We start from the raw sequence: 18696 nt of genomic DNA on the forward strand, positions 1-18696 counted from the left end.
ATCTAATGTCAAGACCTGACGGACCGGTACTCACATTTTTTTTTTACTAATAATCTTTAGCATCTACATTTCAAAGTAAATTTTTTGGTAAGAAAATAGGAAAGTACCTAATAAATGGTAAATACCTTCACCTGAATATTTCACGACATATATAATTGATTACAGTTGGAAAAGGAACACTTTCTTTAAAGGGTTAATCGCCAAAGGCAACTAAATTGATTAGTCGGTATCGCGCCCATTCCCTTTTTTTTTCGTTCGTGAAGAAGGGGGGTAAGTAAATAATGTAAAATTTGGTATTTATGACTTTTACTTTTCCCTCTCTAAGTCCAACCGGGTTTTTTATCAACGGTCACCATGACTTTTTTCTACCTGCCTCCATATAGTCGAAACACTGTGCGATCGCTTGCTTGGTTGTTTCTCATAGCTTTTTCTAGAGGCGCTCTTTCCTCTATTATCAGTTTATGAATTAAAAATTTGGCGAAATAAGCCGTGCGGTTTTGTTGTTTAAAGTTTTGTGTTTAAAACCGTAAGTGATAAATATTTTTCCCATCACTTTATAACTCGGAGCGATGTAAATACACATGATGCCGTCAATACGAACATATACTCCTCACGCAAATTTATGACTGAGCGAAATATGTGACTAGTTTATAGTAAAGAGAATGTAAATAACGCTAGCGCTCTGAGTGTTTGAAATTGGAGCGCTCTTAGAAATATAACTCCTCAGGGTGAGAGCGTATTTTGATGGCTTTACGGACTCTGTTTTTAGAAGGTCAGCGACTGCTACTTGTAAAAACTTGCATATTTCATCGTTCGATCTAATCTTCACAATTATTTTGGCGAGCTTTGAGAATATGGTAGAAATGTAGCAGCGCCCCCGTTGCCAGAAATTTTGTCAACTGACGCCACAGTGGGGACCTCCCTCTTGCTTTGCTACCACCAGCGGGTTCCAAGTTGAATACTTTCAAAGCTGGAGCGTCGGTGTGCATGCGAACGACATGGCCAAGCTAGAGGACTATGTCTTTATCGTTGGGAAGCTCATACAGCTCTTCGTTTCATCGTCGACGCAAAAAGGCCCGTGAATCATCTGCAGAATCTTTATCCCAAAAACTAAACCGCCTCATCAGATGTTTTCATTGTCCATGTCTTTATTGACTTCCAAGTAAATAATCATATTTCTTGGCTATACCTACGCAAAAGCGCATTAACAAAAGACCGATTTGATTCAACACGTATTTCTTTCAAACGTTTATTCCTCAGTTCTTGTAGGGTATTCGATGAAACCGTATTCTGAAGTAAACGAAGTCTGTTGCTCCGACATTTGTTTAATAATAAATATGCGCGTTGGATCGAAATGGAAGCGAACAGTAATACAAATTTATTATAGTAATAACTCCAATTAAAAACGGGCTGTATAAAGAGACCCAGCAAACTTCGCGTTAAAAACAGAATTCGGGAATATAGGCACAAGAAAAGCTGCTATCCCATTGCTTTCTGCAGCTGGACAGACCAAATTCAAACTTGCCATTATGCCTAATTGAGAAATATAGCAAGATTCTTGAGCCAGTGGCCAACGGAAAACCTGTATAAAATTAAGTGTGCTGAGCATATAAAAGAAATCATAACAAAAATAAAAGAACACAGGAAATACGTTCACAATCACTCTGTATAGCTTTTAGAATCAGCAAGGAATGAAACTGAACTCTTGAGTATTGAATTACATCTCCCTAGAATCGACAAAACATTGTGAATGTTACTTTCTTCATATGAATTATATCACATTTTTTGTTGAATTGTATGTTTTTGGAATAAACAAAGTTCTTGTTTCTTCTGTCAGTAAACTGTTTTTATTACAAATGGTATAAATGAGCAATGGGAAATATGGCAAAATTTGTTTTATATCCAACCTTTGTTGGAAATAAAGCAAAAGTCAGATTTTGGTATTATTTCCCATTTAAATGTGAAATTAAGCAAATTTTGCGTTATTGCCGTTTGTGTTCTTTCTCCCACCGTTTTATTTACCGTTATTACACCCTTTCAAATCGCTTTCTTCGGAAACATGTATTTTGATTACGCGGTCGGATACACCCAGAAAATGGTTTAGTTATAATTGCCAAGATTTGGTGACCAAATTGCATAGTTGGATATGGCGAAATAAATATCTCCTTGGCGAAAGTCTGCAATTTACTTGAGCATTTTTTTGAACAAATGTATATCTGCTATCTTGATCCGACAATATTTTTAGTTGACCCAGTCATTGTTGGGTAAAAATATACAGTTCTTTGGTTGATGCAAGTTTAATCCTTTATTATTGCCAAAATGATTGAGTTTGGTTCAAATAAAAATTTACTCAATGGTTATTGTGTTTATTAGAGTGTTTATTTTCTTATTTTAAGTGAAATTAATATTAAGCATACAAAATACATACATACATACATAAATATTTATTAGTGTAAATTATAAATTTACGGTGGTAAGAATTTACTAAAAAGAAACGAAAATATCTGCTGGTAGTGCTTGTTTAAGTACATTGCTTTGATTTTTATTGGTTAAATACACACTTGTAAATTATAACTAAGTTGCATTTTATATCTATTGACAAACAACTCCCGGCGATAGTAAAACTGAAACTGAAACAAATAAGTTTGCGCATGTCATAGCCATATCTAAATTATAGTGTAAAGATCAGTATATCCAGTAAAAAAACTGTGGTGAAGTCCTTTATGGGGATAAAGTTTCCAGAGATGAAGTTTTAGGTAGCACACAATTTCTTACACGCATGGTTGCTTTTCAGCACTCATGAAAGAAACTTAAGAAATATTTGAAAAAAAAAAGTTCATATAGTACATTAATTTTGGAAAGAAATACCACATAATGTATGTACTCTGGTTAATAATATCAAAAAATGTATTAGAACCACCGTTTAATGTTATATTTGATACAAATTAATATGGCTGCCCCGAACGCTCTGCTCCTTGCCCCTGAATAATACGTTTACTTAAAATTACATCCCTGGTCCTTGTTCTTTCTGTATCGCATCGTGGTGAATTCACATTTCTCAGAAATTTGACAACAAAACAAAGCGAGTATTTTATTTGCTAATTTTTGCGATTTCTATTGTTTAATGTAAATTTATGTCTTTTTAGGATATGTCGAGCCAACAAAGAAGGCGCAGTTGGAAAATTGAGTAATTAGTAATGAAGTAGCAGGCATATTTGGAAAATTATGCCGATAAGCAGGATGGAATTTGGGAAAGTAAGTGCATGGTTGCGTATATCTATGTATAAAAAGTATTTAATTAAATTGTTTATAGAAATGTTATAAATCGAGTGGCTCATTTACGATGTGCTCCAAACATTTGGCGAACTTTTTTTCGCCTTTTCAACGTGCTAAGTAACAAGTTAAGAGGACTGCCATCACGGCCGGTAAGAAACCGCAAGCAAAGGGCAGACAACCTTCCAGGAAGGTGCCTCCTGTCCCCGAGTCGAAGCTGCAGTTCAGCAAGAGCAGGTCAGCAAATTGCTACCCTGGTCAAACGTAAACTAAAGCGCTCTGCTGTGATTGCACTCCGAAAACGTGAGAACTTGGTGCATGCTGAGAAATATCAAACAAGAAAACTCCGTGATGGACGCCGTGAGATGGAGGAGCGCTGTGTGTCAAAGAAATGCGGCCAATTCGACGGGCCTGAAAAATCCAAACTGGCTTTTGTGAGCCGCATCCGCGGTTTCAAATCAAAAAGTGCGTAGTTTTACAGTTCTGTCTTCGCCACATTAAGGGCCGGTTTCTCCATCTCTGGTTAACACTAACTCCCCGGTTAAACATTGTTATCGACGTTCTAACTCCATGCATATAACAGGGAGTCGATAAGGTCGGTAACGATGTTTACCGGGGGATTAGTGTTAACCGGAGATAGAGAAACCGGCCCTAAAACGGTGTGTTCAACAAATTGAGCAAGGCAACCATTAATATGCTACGTATGCCGAACCCTATATGGGGTTATCCAAATCTTAAATCAGTTCGTGAATTGATGTACAAACGTGGAATGGTCAAGCGTGTCCCAATCTCTGCTTTGTGATCGAACGCAAATTTCGCGAAGCGCACGAAATTCAGTGCGTTGATTCACTTCACTTCAAGAAAGCCCCCAACTTCCTGTTGCTATTCAAGCTCAACACATCAACCCGAGGCTGGCGCAAGAAGGCTAATCACTACGTTGAGGTTGGTGATTTCGGTAGCCGTGAGGATAAGATCGACAAATTGCTGCACAAGATGGCTTAAAGAAATTGTTGTTTTGTATTTAAGGCGACAATATAATTTGGCACATCTTCAAAAGACGCCCAAGCAAAAAAAAAAAAAGAAAATTAAAAAATTCCTGAAGTTGCCTTTTCACGGGTCGATTTCTGTCGACTGGAAAATTTACTTAAGATATCGACTAGCCAAAACGCTTACATAAAGGCAGCTTAAATAACGATCAAATTAATCATCCCCTTTGAGATGGGACATACCAATAACCATTTCATAATTTCGAAAATTATTCCATTTATATTTGTTCTTGCATTTTCCACACCACTTGTGAGGATGCTTTTACGCGCGTTACCGATTTTTTTTTTTAATGTGCTCGGTTCCCCAGGAGGCCTATTTTCACCTTTACAACTTAACTTAAACAGAATTAAAACTAAAGCATGCAATATATAAAGAAAATTAAAAGTTGTCTTACATCTAGTAAACTTACAAAACTTGCACATTAAATTCATTTTTCTTTATAAAATAGAATTAAATATCACAATTCCGTTGAAGTGTATACATATGTACATATTTACAAAATGTGGTCTGTTTGCACCCACAGTAAGTTCCCATGAAGCCTAGCCTAAATTCAGAACTGAAAAAAAAACGAACAAATGGGGTCGGAAACTACTAGCCCTAAAAGCATAATGTGGAAAATGTTTGAAGAGCTGCGAAATTGTATTGCAATAATAAAAATAACAGTGCATAAATTGGAAAAATGGCTTTTGTTTTGCTTTATAATTTTTGGGAATATTGGTTCAGATGGAATTTTTTTATTTGTTTGGTTTTTCAGCTCGTTAATGATGCACCCAGGGTTCCATTTACTGTCTATGAAAATATGTCATGAATCGTTCCAAAATTAGCTCCGAGCAACTAAAAGTTGGTTAAGCTTAAATGAAATAGTTTTTTATTATTCCTGGTATTTAGTAAAAATCATTCATCTCAATACTAATATATGAAATGAAAGTAAATAAAAATCTACGAATACATTTCATGAATAGTTTGTCATAGTTATTATTAAATACAGACATAACTTGGTCGGGCGTTGGTGCTGACGTATATAGAATTAATGAGTTAGAGAGAGATAAATATACAAGCTCAAGCGCTAATTTAGGTATACTTGTATACCTGTTACTCGTCTGGCATATACTCCAACTGCGAAAATAATGACAATTATAATCTATTTAGATGCATATTATAGGTAAATATTATATCGTCGCCTGGATAAAAGATTGTCACAAGTTACTTTCGGTAACTCACAATTGAAGTTTGGAATGCAATTTCTCAGGAACTAGACTACAGATTTTCTCCAAAGTGTCGGAGAATGCTATGTACTAGTTCATGAAATTCTTAAATTGTTTTATTTTTTTAGTTTAGTGTCAACCATTTATGAGTTTAATAAATTTTTGTCGAATACGATATTTGTCAAAAAATTTGCAGTCAGTTTCAATGATATACGCCAAAATGTGATAACAATTTTTATAAATTAACGATACTTTTTACTAATCAGCCTAATCGTGAGTTTCGCCCGAACCAAATTTCGCCAACAGTTTTTTCATCCACCTGTAGTGAATACACGCAAACGAAAAGTAAAAAGTGACCCGGTTCTAGAAAATGAAACTCATGATAAAGCTGAATATGTCGGAAACTAAAGAAGAACAGATAACTCTATTTGAAAGATTTTGATTAGTTTAGTACGACAGCAATACTAACGCAATTTGTACCAAATAACCGAAAACATTTTAGTCAATTACTCGGAAACTAAAGAAGATATCCAAAAACCACACATTGTCAAAATGACGCTTCCGGCAATTTTCCATCCAAGCGACGATATTTGAATGTTACTCGCATATTTTCGAGCCTGTATGTAAATTTTCGGGAGAAAGGTTAAAAAGTATATTCATCTGCTGAAAAGATATTTTCGCAGATTCACAATTTATTTAAAATAAATCTATCAGCCCTATCTCCAATTCCATGTGAATAAATCTCTCCAGTGCTTAAATAATTTTCACCACAATAAATAGCTGCACAACACCCTAATTGCCGAAAAAGCGTTGCTTGCAACACTAGTCCTTTATGGGGACCAAACTTGGTGAAAAAAAAGCTAAGTTTGTTTACTGGATATACTGAGGTGTAAAGATCATTAAATTTTTGTGTAATAAATTCGAATTTGTAAGTGGCTGCTAAGAGGTCACGTTGACTTTTGATACTTTTTTCGCTAACATTTCGAGCACATCTGCATGCTACATCGGAAATAAAAGCTTTACGCGAGCTCGGGCTCAACTGGTCTCTTGCAAATTTTATTAGCTTTCATTATATTAATCAAATTGAGTGAAAAATGCAGGCCCCATTGTGAACACTAAATGCCAGTTTTGAACCACTGTCCATCAGTAGCTCAACACACAGTCTCATTAGCCGGGTTTACACGATCCCGCATGTGTGACAACATGGTGTGATAGCTATCAATGCTCGATCGTGCAAAGCTAAAACAACCGCTTGACACACAAGTTGGCTAGCTTACAAAAATTGTTGATTCCTTACAGTTATGTTCCCCTCAAATCATGTCACACATGTTGGATCGTGTAAACCCAGCTCTTCACTGAATCTTTTTAATGTGTTCGTATGCCAGCCACTGCTCTAGCGCATTCCTTAGGGGCACGGTTGCCACACACTTAGAAAAAATGCTACCAATATTTTTTAAAAAGATTACCAAAAAGTTACCAAAAGTATTAAGAGCATTTTTTCTTTTGTAATAAACGATGGGCGTTACATTTACACCTTCGAGCTTATATGAGAGTTGCCACACAACTTTTTTATTTATCTATCGATTATCTTTGTTAATAGCTTAACTTCATCATAAAATAATTAAAAAAACTTTTATTTTTATAATTTTTTCCCCATTAACGGGCGCTGTAGAAGTTAAATGTGAAAGACCTGTCCAAAACTGTTTAAAATTACTTTAAAACACATCCACCTTTTTTTTACAAGCGAAGAAACCTATTTTTATTTTCAGTACAGTTTCTAAAGTGGAACCACTTTTTTAGCTGAATAAAGATAAATTGCAAATATCTTGAAAACCTGTCTACAGGAAAAAAAACTATTCCACTTTCGGAATCAAAGCAGCAGAACAAAAATTAAAAGTCGTGATCCAGTGAAGTCATTGATTTATAGATTTTCACCCCTTTGGACCAATTCCTTGTATTTTTATTTGGTTAAATTTAAACATATTTTATGACCAATTTCTCTGTTTTTTAAAGCAATTTTAACCAGGGACCCTAACGGTTATAACTTTTATTATAAAAATCACTTCTTAATCGTTATTAACTGATTTTTTGCTCAAAACATAACGGTTATTTTTTGAGCTTTATTTTTTACTCAGAAAATAATCGTTATGTTTTGAGTTTTATTTTTTGCTCGGAAAATAATCGTTAGGTTTTAAGTTTTATTTTTTGCTCGGAAAATAATAAAGTTTTGTCATTGTTATTGTGGCTTATTAACATTTTTATTTTTAATATTTTTATTGAGCTTTGTACCACGATTGTTTATTATGAAAAATTTAGAAAGCANAGCTGCACTTGATAGTAGTTGGTTGAATAAGGAAAATGAATTAGCAACAAGAGTTTACGGGATGTACATAGCTCAGTGGTTAACGCTTCTGACTTTGAACATCGAATTCGCAGGTTCGATCCCTGCTGAAGTCTAGAAAAAGAAGTCTGATGAGGAGATGTGGTGATCTCCGAAATAGTGCTATAACTTCTACCGCTTAGACTTTGTTGCTTTCTCAATTTTTCCTAATAAACAATCGTGGTACAAAGCTCAATAAAAATATTAATAATAAAGTTTTATTTTTTGCTCGGAAAGTAATGGTTACGTTTTTTGCTCGGTTACGTTTTAAGTTTTATTTTTTGATCGGAAAATAATCGTTATTTCTTGAGTTTTATTTTTTGCTCAGAAAATAAAAATTAATTTTTACGTATGCGTATGCGCGCTTGTGAATATACAGGGAGCGGCTGCATTGAACTTTTAACGCCACTGTTGGTGGGTAATGAAAATACAGAGAGCAAGATACAAGGGCAGAAACAAAAATAAGGACAACGACAAAACCACAGCCACCGTATTGAAGGATGAATGATAAAGATGAAGTACAGGACAAAGTTAAAGATAAATAAAAAGACAAGGATAAAGATAATGATGAAGATGAAGATGAACATGAAGATGAAGATGAACATGAAGATGAAGATGAACATGAACATGAATACGAGGCGTTGTAGAGGCTTCTAAATTTGAAAGACCGCAGGCTACACTATGATCCTAGCTGCTCATGGCAGATGTGTATAGTCATAAATCTATCAACAAAAACAAATTCATTCAATAAGAAATTAGCTGTGTGTATTAGGCTGGGTAGAATTTATGTGGGGGTAAATAAAAGCCATTTGTAATAGTAATATTATGTTGTCTTAAATTTAACCCAATTGTTACTGGCAACGAAATATTAATTTAAAATTTATCTTTAGCCCGCGCAATTGATTCAAAGTGTAGGAATTTCGAAAAGGGAACTTTGGCTCGCAATATCTATGGAATGCGTTAATTGTTATAAATAGGGCGATATATCAAATTAAAGGTTATAAAATTTAATATCTCACGTTCATATATCATTTTTTAATAAGACTACAAGTTTTTAAGATATTAAGATAAAACTTACAAAAACGATTTTTCCCTTATGAATTTTCAATTCTTCACTACTTCAGCAACCAAATGAAAAATATAAATAAGAAACGAGATTTATTTCAAACGTTTTCATGTTTTCGGATGTTTATATAATATTGAAAGGACCATAGATTTAGTCACGCCGATTTTGTCAGTTTTCAAAATCCTGCCGAACGAAGTCAAACATGTATTGTCCAAGATTAGGAGTCGTTACTGATTTATTTACTGTTACTGATTTATGATACTAATATTATGAAAATCGTTTACATTATAAAAAAATTATTTAATTAATTAAAGAAATGTTGAACCAAAATTTTTGTTAACTTCCTATATTTGCAATTGTATTATATGCATAAATGTAAACTAGTTAGTGTTTCTAGAAGTTGTACCTGCTCATTGTTTTCATACTCATTTACATAAACAAAATTTTTCCACGAGGATGGAAAATAATAGCTTTTCTATTAGAGCTACCGAAATTGTTCCTAAATTTGCAAAAATTGGCAAACTATATAGCTAATATTAAAAAAAGATTAGAATATTTGAAACCAGCGACCTAAATACACCCCAGAAATATGAATGCTGTTCTTTGCATCTTTTGACCAAAGACCAGTGCAATTATCAACAAAGCAATTACAATTGGTTGAAAAACGTATAAGTTTGAGATTAACGATAAGCTAAAGAGCTGCGAGAAATGATATTTTACTTTATCTTTAGCGCTAACGGATTCATTATCTAATAATATGCACCAAACCTTTTTGCCGAACCTAGAATTTTTAACAAGAATTTGTCTTATTCGACTAGTATGCTGTGTGTCACTGTTAAACACTGTATCACAAATAAAATAAAAGACTAATATTTTGCAGGCTTGTTGACTTCATCACCAAGGGATTTGATAAAAATTAGATTTTCGACCCGCCCTAGTGTGTATGTAACTCTGCCGCAGATATTGTATGATATTCAAAAATATTTGAATGTATTTAAGCATTTTGTCTGAAAGTTACCAAATGAGATCGGAAGTTACCAAATTACCAAAGAGAATAAAAGTTACCAATTTTGGTAACATTGTACCAAACTGGCAACCGTGCTTTGGGGTGGCTCACAAACATGAATATTTTCCGCTCTCAAAACAAATAGCGCTTGCTTAAACAAACATTTGGTAACTATGACTACACTACTACATTTGTTGATGAGAGAAAGCCTATATCGTTGGCTTAGTGTGGAAACGTGCTAAGTCCATGTTTTTTTAATTTTTCAGGAGAGAATAATATTTTAATATTATTATATCAATATTTTCCTAATCTGTAAATGCAGTTTTCTTCCTTAGTTCGTCCTGTTTAGTACCAATAATCGGCCAATTTCAAAATAAAGCTGTTGTTTTTTTATAGGCTATTTTGGGACTTACTACATTTTCTCTTTATGGTTTTGTTCTTTTAATGTGGACTTTGCACATTTTCTATCAACCTGTTTTTCATTATTTTTTTTTTTATGTTAAAGCCTATATGGGCAAATCTAAAAAACAGGTAACCCTTGAGTTATTTAGCTTTATTTTCATCGTTGTAAACTATATTAAGCTGGTTGTTTTGGATATAACTCATAGACGTATACTTGAGGCATCAAAAAAATTTAATCAATTTGTTGCATGACTTTTGAGTTATAGGTGTTTTAATTAAAAAATAATATTAAAATCAAGTTAATTTTTTATGTAATTTTTAAGAGGTGAAAAATCAATTATGTCATAACTTTTTAAGCACACCCTGTACTGGTTTGAAATTTGATTTGCTATTAGTACTTATGCGTACACTTCATATGTGGTTGGTAACTAAGGTGTGCTTTAAAAAATAACTAAATGCCAAGTAACTCAAAGTGTGTAACAACTACTTTTCATAATTTTCATAATTTTCCGTTTATCGCGTATAGTTTTTGAAGCATTTCATTTTAAAAACCTTTTAAGTATGTACTACGAATGATTTGATACCTTAGCAAGAGGTGTGGTCTCAGAATATACCGACTTTTAAAGATAAAATATTCTTCGATCTTGAGCGTAATTCTTATTTCAAAAACATACTAATTCCAGGCATATTTGAAAAATATGTCAAACCGATCTAAATCACTTTGTAACTACTAGTCCGTATAACTTTACATATACCTGTAAAATTTTTCAAACAAAATTTCACTAGAAGTGTGTAAAAGCCTGATTTAATACTTTTAACGATGATAGCTCTTGTAGCGAGAATATTTCGAGCGAGGTATCAAATCAACTTTTTTCGACAAAGGTTCTGATAGTTGCTCTTACTCTATTGGAACCTTCTGTATTCAATTTCGTCCCCAGTTTTGCCAGATTTGCTCCACTTTTCGAGATAGCGGCACTTAAAACTTTGCTTAAATTTGAACTATTTTATAAATAACTAAGTGCTTCAAAAGTTAGACGATGAATAAATATTTAGATCGCTGAAATAGAAAACAAAAAAGTTTGGTTCAAATAGCGCTGTGCAAGTTGTGAATTTGAGCAAAGATTTAGAATGTTGAACACACTTAATTGGGTCGTTATAAATTCAATGGCATCCCTCGTTTTACCAGATTGCCTCCGGTTTTCGAGACAACGGTGCTTGAAAATTTTATTAAAATTTAACAATTTTTTAAATAACTTCCCCAGTTTTGAAGTCATTTTCCTGAAATTTTGCACATGACTGTTTTTTATATTACCTTAACTATTCCTTAAAATTATCGAAATAGGTTCACCTTAACATATAGCTCCCATAAAATTTACTCAGATATGTGTTTTGAGTGCTATATGTTAAAGTGAACCTATTTCAATGATTTTCTCTCGGTAGAAAGGTATTTTCCCACTATTTTTATTTATGTGCAAAAAAGTCATTCGTGTCCCATTTTTTTTAAGTACCAACAAATCTTAATTCAACTTTGAATGATGACCTTTTTCTTTCATCCTTTGAATGAGCTTATTAGCAAAGAAATAAAAAGGGTGAGAAAATACCTTTCCAATGATAGGTTCAGTTATTCAAGTTTTTCTTAAGCCAATCTGTGAAAAAAGTTAAAAGATAGCATCAAAAATCTCATTATTACGATTCCGTTCAATTTTTTTTTTATATTATTTTTTAAATATTTTTATGTAAATTTTTTAAGCTTCAACCGTTGTGTCATTTAAGGGTTTTTTTTCAGAAAACATCATTAAGAAACTATTTTTATTCATAAAAAACTCTACTTTTGGAGGTATTTTCATATCGATCCAGCTGGCTAAAATTTTTAATTTTTTCCAAAATATTTTGGTGGGCGTCTTAAAATATAATAGATTTTATAATTCCAACGGAAAAAGAGTACCGATTTTTTTTTGTATGGGGAGTGATGCAGTCTAACGTTTCCTGGTCGGGTGGGAAGCTTCGAGCTTTGTACAAATTTGTATCGCTCATCACTAATTGCTGGTCGATTGTCCTAGTAAACATTTATGTATTAATTATTAATTCATTTATTACTTTGTATACTTTGATTAACATATAAAATATATCTTTCTCAATTTACTTTAAACAGACAATATAAAAATTCTACAGAAAAATGGGAAATAGGATGGAAATGCTTGAAGATAGTAAATTATATAATTCAAAAATATGAGCCAAAAGTTAATGATTTTGTAGAACAGGAAGATGAAAGTCCGCCTTTGGGATATTATATAATGCTGCAATTGCAAAAGAAGTCTCATTTATTGAATCTTATTCTTTTAATAATCGACGACGCATGTCAGCATCTTGATGAATATGAACGCTTTAATGAGAGAGAAGTGCTTGAAGAATGTTCTCTTCTTAGTCTTACAATAATAGAAGAAGGCTTAATCAAACAGACGGAATTTTTAAATTTACATATTACCGCAAATAGCCCAGGTATACTTTTTGGCCTAAACAAAATGCTTTTAGATGTTAATCCTAGAAGCCAACGGCCGGATCATCTCTTAAACATAACGAAATTTGTAATGTACTGTAGCTGGCTACCTAAACACTCGCTTGCTGCTGTCAATATACTCAATATGGTGTCGAGAATGCCGAATATATCAAGCCAAATATTGGACGTTTTTATTTCCAACGGACATATATATGATGAAATTCGTCAAGGTTTTGTTGATTGCTTAGATATGGAAACAAATTCAATAACAAATACTACGCGGTGGACGTCAAATAACTTCCACTCTTCCTATAAAATTCACATTAAAATCAAAACTGTAATCATCGATTTGCTCAGAAATTGCATATTACAACCATATCCAAATATCGGGCTATACCTTCTGGGATTTGAATATGCAAACGACGCTGGGGAAAAACAAAAACTCAATATTACCGATGCAACTAATCACTGTCTACGAGCGCTCACAGCTTTGTTAGACTTTCATTTAGAGGTATGAAATTTTATCTACTGCATGAATAAATTAAAATAAGTGTTAAATATATATATTAATGTTTTATTTTAATAGACAATGAAAATTTCTAACGCTTATGATGCAGATCTTGAGCAAATCATCAAAAGCTCCTATTTTCTTTTATATTTGTTCTGCTCAAATACTCGTACGTCAGAAGGAATGCTGCGGTATTTACGTTCTTCGAATGATTTCGTTTGTCGACACTTAAAAGAACTTCCCTTTAAAAATATGCACTATTCAAATATTCTTTACCAGACAAGTTACTTATTGGAATGCACCGCAATTGAGTTAAAACTAGCAAGCTCCTACTGTCAAATAAGTAGAGTCCAACAAATCTGCGAAATATTAGTGGGAACTGCTACTAATAAGACTGAAGACCAGAGGTCCATTAATTCAACGTTGTTTTTTTCCCATTCATCACCACTTTTAATGGAGCATTTCATCAAATCAAAAGCGGAAAATATACCAAACTTTCTGCTTAGTAACATTTTGGACTGGTTGATGTTTGAGTCAAGTGATGTAAATAATCCTAAATGGGATTTTTTCGATATATCTTTATCCAAGCAAATATTCGATGAATGTGAATCAAGCACCGATGAAGGGCTTTTATTAATTAACTTACCAAAACTACACAAAATATTGCATGATGAGTTATGCAACGTGCAAGGCACTGTAGTAAGTGGACAAAGAAAACTTATATTGCAAGAAATTGAATCCATATTAATGTATGCACTTAAAATAAATGAAATGAGGAATAAAAACAGAGGAACAATAAAATTAGTGGATGCCTGGGCCCAGGTAATTAAATGCAAATATCCTCTTTGACATATAGATAATTATAAATGTTACATATATAGGTCACCGAGATTTTGTTCATTCAGGTTTTCGAAAGTACTTTGCCGTATTCTATAAAACAGGAACTCCTATTTGAAATATTACAAAAACTTCTCAACAAAGCTGTTTCTATTCCCTCAGCTTTAGAGGTAACAATATTAATATCTGAAGCAGTTTTCATACTAATTGTCTGCCTGAGGCAATGTTTTTCACAGAAACCAAACGATCCAGGTAAGTTAGACAGATTTACTAAAATATCTATATATATAAAAATTAAATGTTTTCTGTATGACGACGATGCCTGACCAAACGGCTGAACCGATTTCAATTTTGTAAAAAGTACTGTTTTGGACCTTCTGTGTGGATGGTTTTACGATAAAAAAAATGCAAAACTTTTTGTTGTTGTCACAATTTCACAATTCCATAGAGTTTTCTGCATGATAAAAACATAACAAGGTAAAACCATTGAGAGGCAGTCTGACGTTTGCCAACAATATAATTTTAAAATCAAAACTCAAACTCACACACACATTCTCATTTTCAATCTCAAACAACAACAATTGTGAACAATTTAATTTTTTTATTTTCAATTTTATATGATTTTAAAATGTTGGCAAACGTCAGAACAAAATCATGGCCGACGAATTGAGAGAATGAATTTACCTTGTAATGTTTTTATCATGGTTTTCTGTATACTGTATATCACTAAACTACTAAACGGCTGGACCGATTTGGTTCATATTTGCAACATATCGCACACCGTCTTCAAAAGAGTCACAACTCAAAATTTGCAATTTTTGAGATTATGCGCTAAAAATGTTCTCTGAGCTTTTATTTACCTTTCAGCAAAAGCTGGATCAAGTTTTTGTTATAATTTGATAAAAAAAAACTAAAGTAAAGTCGCCCTTGCTCATATGATTATCATGTGCTAAAAAATAGTTTTTCGCATTTTCTTACAAACGTATTATTTTGAGTTGTGACTCTTTTGAAGACGGTGTGCGATATATCAGTACCTTGAAAATAAATATTTCTACCAAATATTTGCTCGCTAGGTGGCGCTGGGGTCAGGATATTCCTAAAAATTTCATTTACTTTCCGATTTGGCTCATATTTAGAACACAATNTATTATTTTGAGTTGTGACTCTTTTGAAGACGGTGTGCGATATATCAGTACCTTGANTATTATTTTGAGTTGTGACTCTTTTGAAGACGGTGTGCGATATATCAGTATAATAATAAAAATAAATAAATATTTCTACCAAATATTTGCTCGCTAGGTGGCGCTGGGGTCAGGATATTCCTAAAAATTTCATTTACTTTCCGATTTGGCTCATATTTAGAACACAATTTAGCCAATTGAAAAGAGATATTTGGACTAAAAACTTACACGATAGGTGGCCCTGTGGCCGCAGATTACATATATTTACAAAATTACGGAGCAATATTCAGAGTATGTGGAAAAGTTTATTTATTTTTTATTTTGAATAACGTCTGGTCCGGCTATTTGGTTTACTATACAGGTATGTAGAGTTATGAATTTAACCAATACATCAGGGTTTAGTTGAAAGATTCGCCTTTGACCAATCTGTTTTGCACATTTCCCAGTACTGCAAAGCTTTAGACTGCCATTCACCTGGGAGTGGCCAGAAGTGATTCGTGTGCTTCAAAGCGCAACGTCCGGATATTTATATCCATGAATCCTCGACTCGCACCACTATATTGATGCAGCCAATATACAACCCCACCTCGGTGCAGCAAAAAATGTGCGCCCAACAATGTAAGGCGAGCTCAACGACGAAAAGCTGCAATCAAAACAGACGGCCAATGGATTCGCCACTCGACTCTCACACCTCCTGTGAGAGAGCACCCTTCAACAAACCGACATACGCGAGCAGTGCAACCACATTTCCCGCTCATTACTAGTACGATGAGGAGTGTCAAGAAGCTGCAGAAAAATAAAAAAAAATAAAAATAAGTTTAATATACCTCGCTTTTAAAAATGGACAAAAATTAAAAAATAATTTTTCTCATTCCCATAGCATTTGGTTTGATAACTTGCTTTTGAAATTTTAGCAAAAATCATTGTAAACCATTTATGAGATTGAAAACGAAAAACGTGGAGCGCATGCAATACAAAGCATTAGATTTAAGTGACAATAGTCAAACTACATAACATAGACCTAAAATTTCTACAGAGAAAGTACAAATTTGAGATCGATATTCAGATATTTATATATATATTAGATTTAATATTAGATTAGTCTTTTCTGTATAAAATTTTGCAATAGATATTAAAATAATTCAGCTTGCAGTCAAAAGAGAACAGAAGACTATGCAAGCAAAATGTTTTGTGCTCACGTTGAATGTATACATACATACATATGTAACATATGCATATAGCAGGAATTAATTTCATTTAAAGAAATGGAGTGTCGTCCATTTCCGCTCTAGCGTATGTAGTGCATATTTTTAGGCGCAATATTTAACTTCTTCTGGCGGGGCGACATCTAGGGTCTTCTAGTTGTATGTCTTTGATACGATACGAGGTTGATATCGAGACTAGGTTGATATCTAGACTTTGCTATATTTATAGTATAAATGGTGGTCTGGACAAACAACATTGGAAGTTGATAAACCGTTGTAAAAACGTGCCGCCTAGACGAAGCTGAGTCCCCAGTCGATGACGAGGTCGGTATCCCAGCGCCTGACTATGAAGAGGTACGAATAGCGATTATGCTGATGAAAAGTAACAAAGCTGCTGGAGCTGACGACCTGTCAGCCGAGCTATTCAATTACGATGGCAAGGAGCTAATAAGGTGCATGCCCGACGACTGGAATTGCGCTCTGCCCAATCCACAAGAAAGGCGACCCCGCCATGTGTACTAACTACCTCGGGATCAGCCTTCTAGGCATAGGTTACAAGGTCTTATCGAGTGTATTGTGTGAAAGACTGAGTCCTACCCTCAATGAACTGATTGAGCCTTATCAGTATCACTTTAGGCCTGGCGAATCCACCATAGACCAGGTATCCACAATACGCCAAATCTTGGATTGACACTCACCACACCTCTTTCGACAGGAACACTGAATCCTACCTTCAACGAACTGATTGAGCCTTATCAGTGTGACTTTAGACCTGGAAAATCCACCATAGACCAGGTATCCACAATACACCAAATCTTGGTAAAGACCCGCGAGAAAAGGATTGACACTCACCACACCGCTTTCGACCGCAATAAAAGGAGTTGCCTATACGCCGCTATGTCTGAATTTGGCATCCCCTCAAAACTCCTACGGCTGTGTAAAATGACGTTGAGCAATACCACCCTCCATCAGAATTGGGAAAGACCTCTCCGAGTCGTTCGCCTTCAAACAGGGTTTCACACAGGTCGACTCCCTTTCAATTGAGTTCTTTAATCTGAAGATTGTGAGAGCTGCAGAACTGAACAATCGCTGGCTTATGCCGGTTAAATCGACAATTTTTTTTTTCCAAGTTGGACAAGGAAGCAAAGCGAATGGGTCTGGTGGTAAACGAGGACAAGACGAAGTATCTCCTGTCTCATACAAACAATCAGCACATTCGCGCCTTGGCACCCACGTCACTGTTGACAGTTATAATTTCGAGAAAGTAGAGAATTTCGTTTACTTCTGAACCGATAATAACGTCAGCATCAGTCACCGACTAGCAGTCAATGCGATCGGTCACGCTTGTTTAACAGCTTATCAATTTTTCTATCATCTATTCACTTTCTCACACTCATCGCGCACCAGTGCATTGTGTTTTTGTTTTTTTTTTTTCTGCTACTTCTATACACCTAGTGCGTCGCAAACACACGTGCTTGACTAAACCATTCATGTGAGATGGCCCCCGGGCCCCAAAACCAAAACCAAAAAACCATCAAACATTACGGAAGAATTCCCAGAATTGCCCGTAACAAAAAAAGATTGCCCCAAGTTTCTTGTGATAAAATCTAAAGATGTAAGCAAACCACTAAGTAACTACTCTATTTTTGCGGTGCATAAATCACTTCTCGCTATAAGCAAAGAAATCAACAAAATTACTCCTCTACGAGATGGCGGCTTATTGCTGTTGGTCAAAAATAAAGAAGTGGAAAAAAAGTTTATTGGCACCCAATCTCTTCCCGGCCTATGTCAGGTTACATGTGAACTCCACCCCAATTTAAATTGTGTTAAAGGAACGGTATACGCGCCATTCCTAATTCAAGTTCTAGAGGACGAGATTATTGAAGAACTCAAGCAATACAACGTCACTGCCGTCCACAAATTCACGCGCATAACTGAAGGAGTCGTCAAGCCAACAGGAGTTGTATTACTATCATTCGACACTTATTTTTTGCCCGAAAAAATTGACATAGCCTGGGAAATGTGCACTGTGCGACCATATTTCCCAAATCCGATGCGATGCAAATCGTGTCAGAAGCTTGGCCATACA

General features: G+C 34.4%; 1 protein-coding gene and 1 long non-coding RNA gene across 2 annotated transcripts in view; both read left to right on the plus strand.

The window, feature by feature from the left end:
• The window catches only part of LOC108367200 (nuclear pore complex protein Nup205-like), a 29319-nt gene extending 14772 nt beyond the window's left edge, over positions 1 to 14547 (plus strand). Inside the window, exons 3-5 of the mRNA XM_017621793.1 lie at positions 12532 to 13387; positions 13463 to 14206; positions 14266 to 14547. Of these exons, the coding sequence (XP_017477282.1) occupies positions 12532 to 13387; positions 13463 to 14206; positions 14266 to 14547 (1882 nt within the window). The remainder of the gene's footprint in view (positions 1 to 12531; positions 13388 to 13462; positions 14207 to 14265) is intronic.
• Positions 3048 to 3394, plus strand: LOC108367199 (uncharacterized). Its single transcript, XR_001848218.1, has 3 exons — positions 3048 to 3086; positions 3147 to 3255; positions 3314 to 3394. It is a non-coding gene; the product is annotated as an uncharacterized LOC108367199 (long non-coding RNA).
• Positions 14548 to 18696: the final 4149 nt, after the last annotated feature.

This window comes from Rhagoletis zephyria, unplaced genomic scaffold (assembly GCF_001687245.7).
Source record: "Rhagoletis zephyria isolate East Lansing unplaced genomic scaffold, Rhagoletis_zephyria_1.1 Rzeph_scaffold_02581, whole genome shotgun sequence".
NCBI lineage: Eukaryota > Metazoa > Arthropoda > Insecta > Diptera > Tephritidae > Rhagoletis > Rhagoletis zephyria.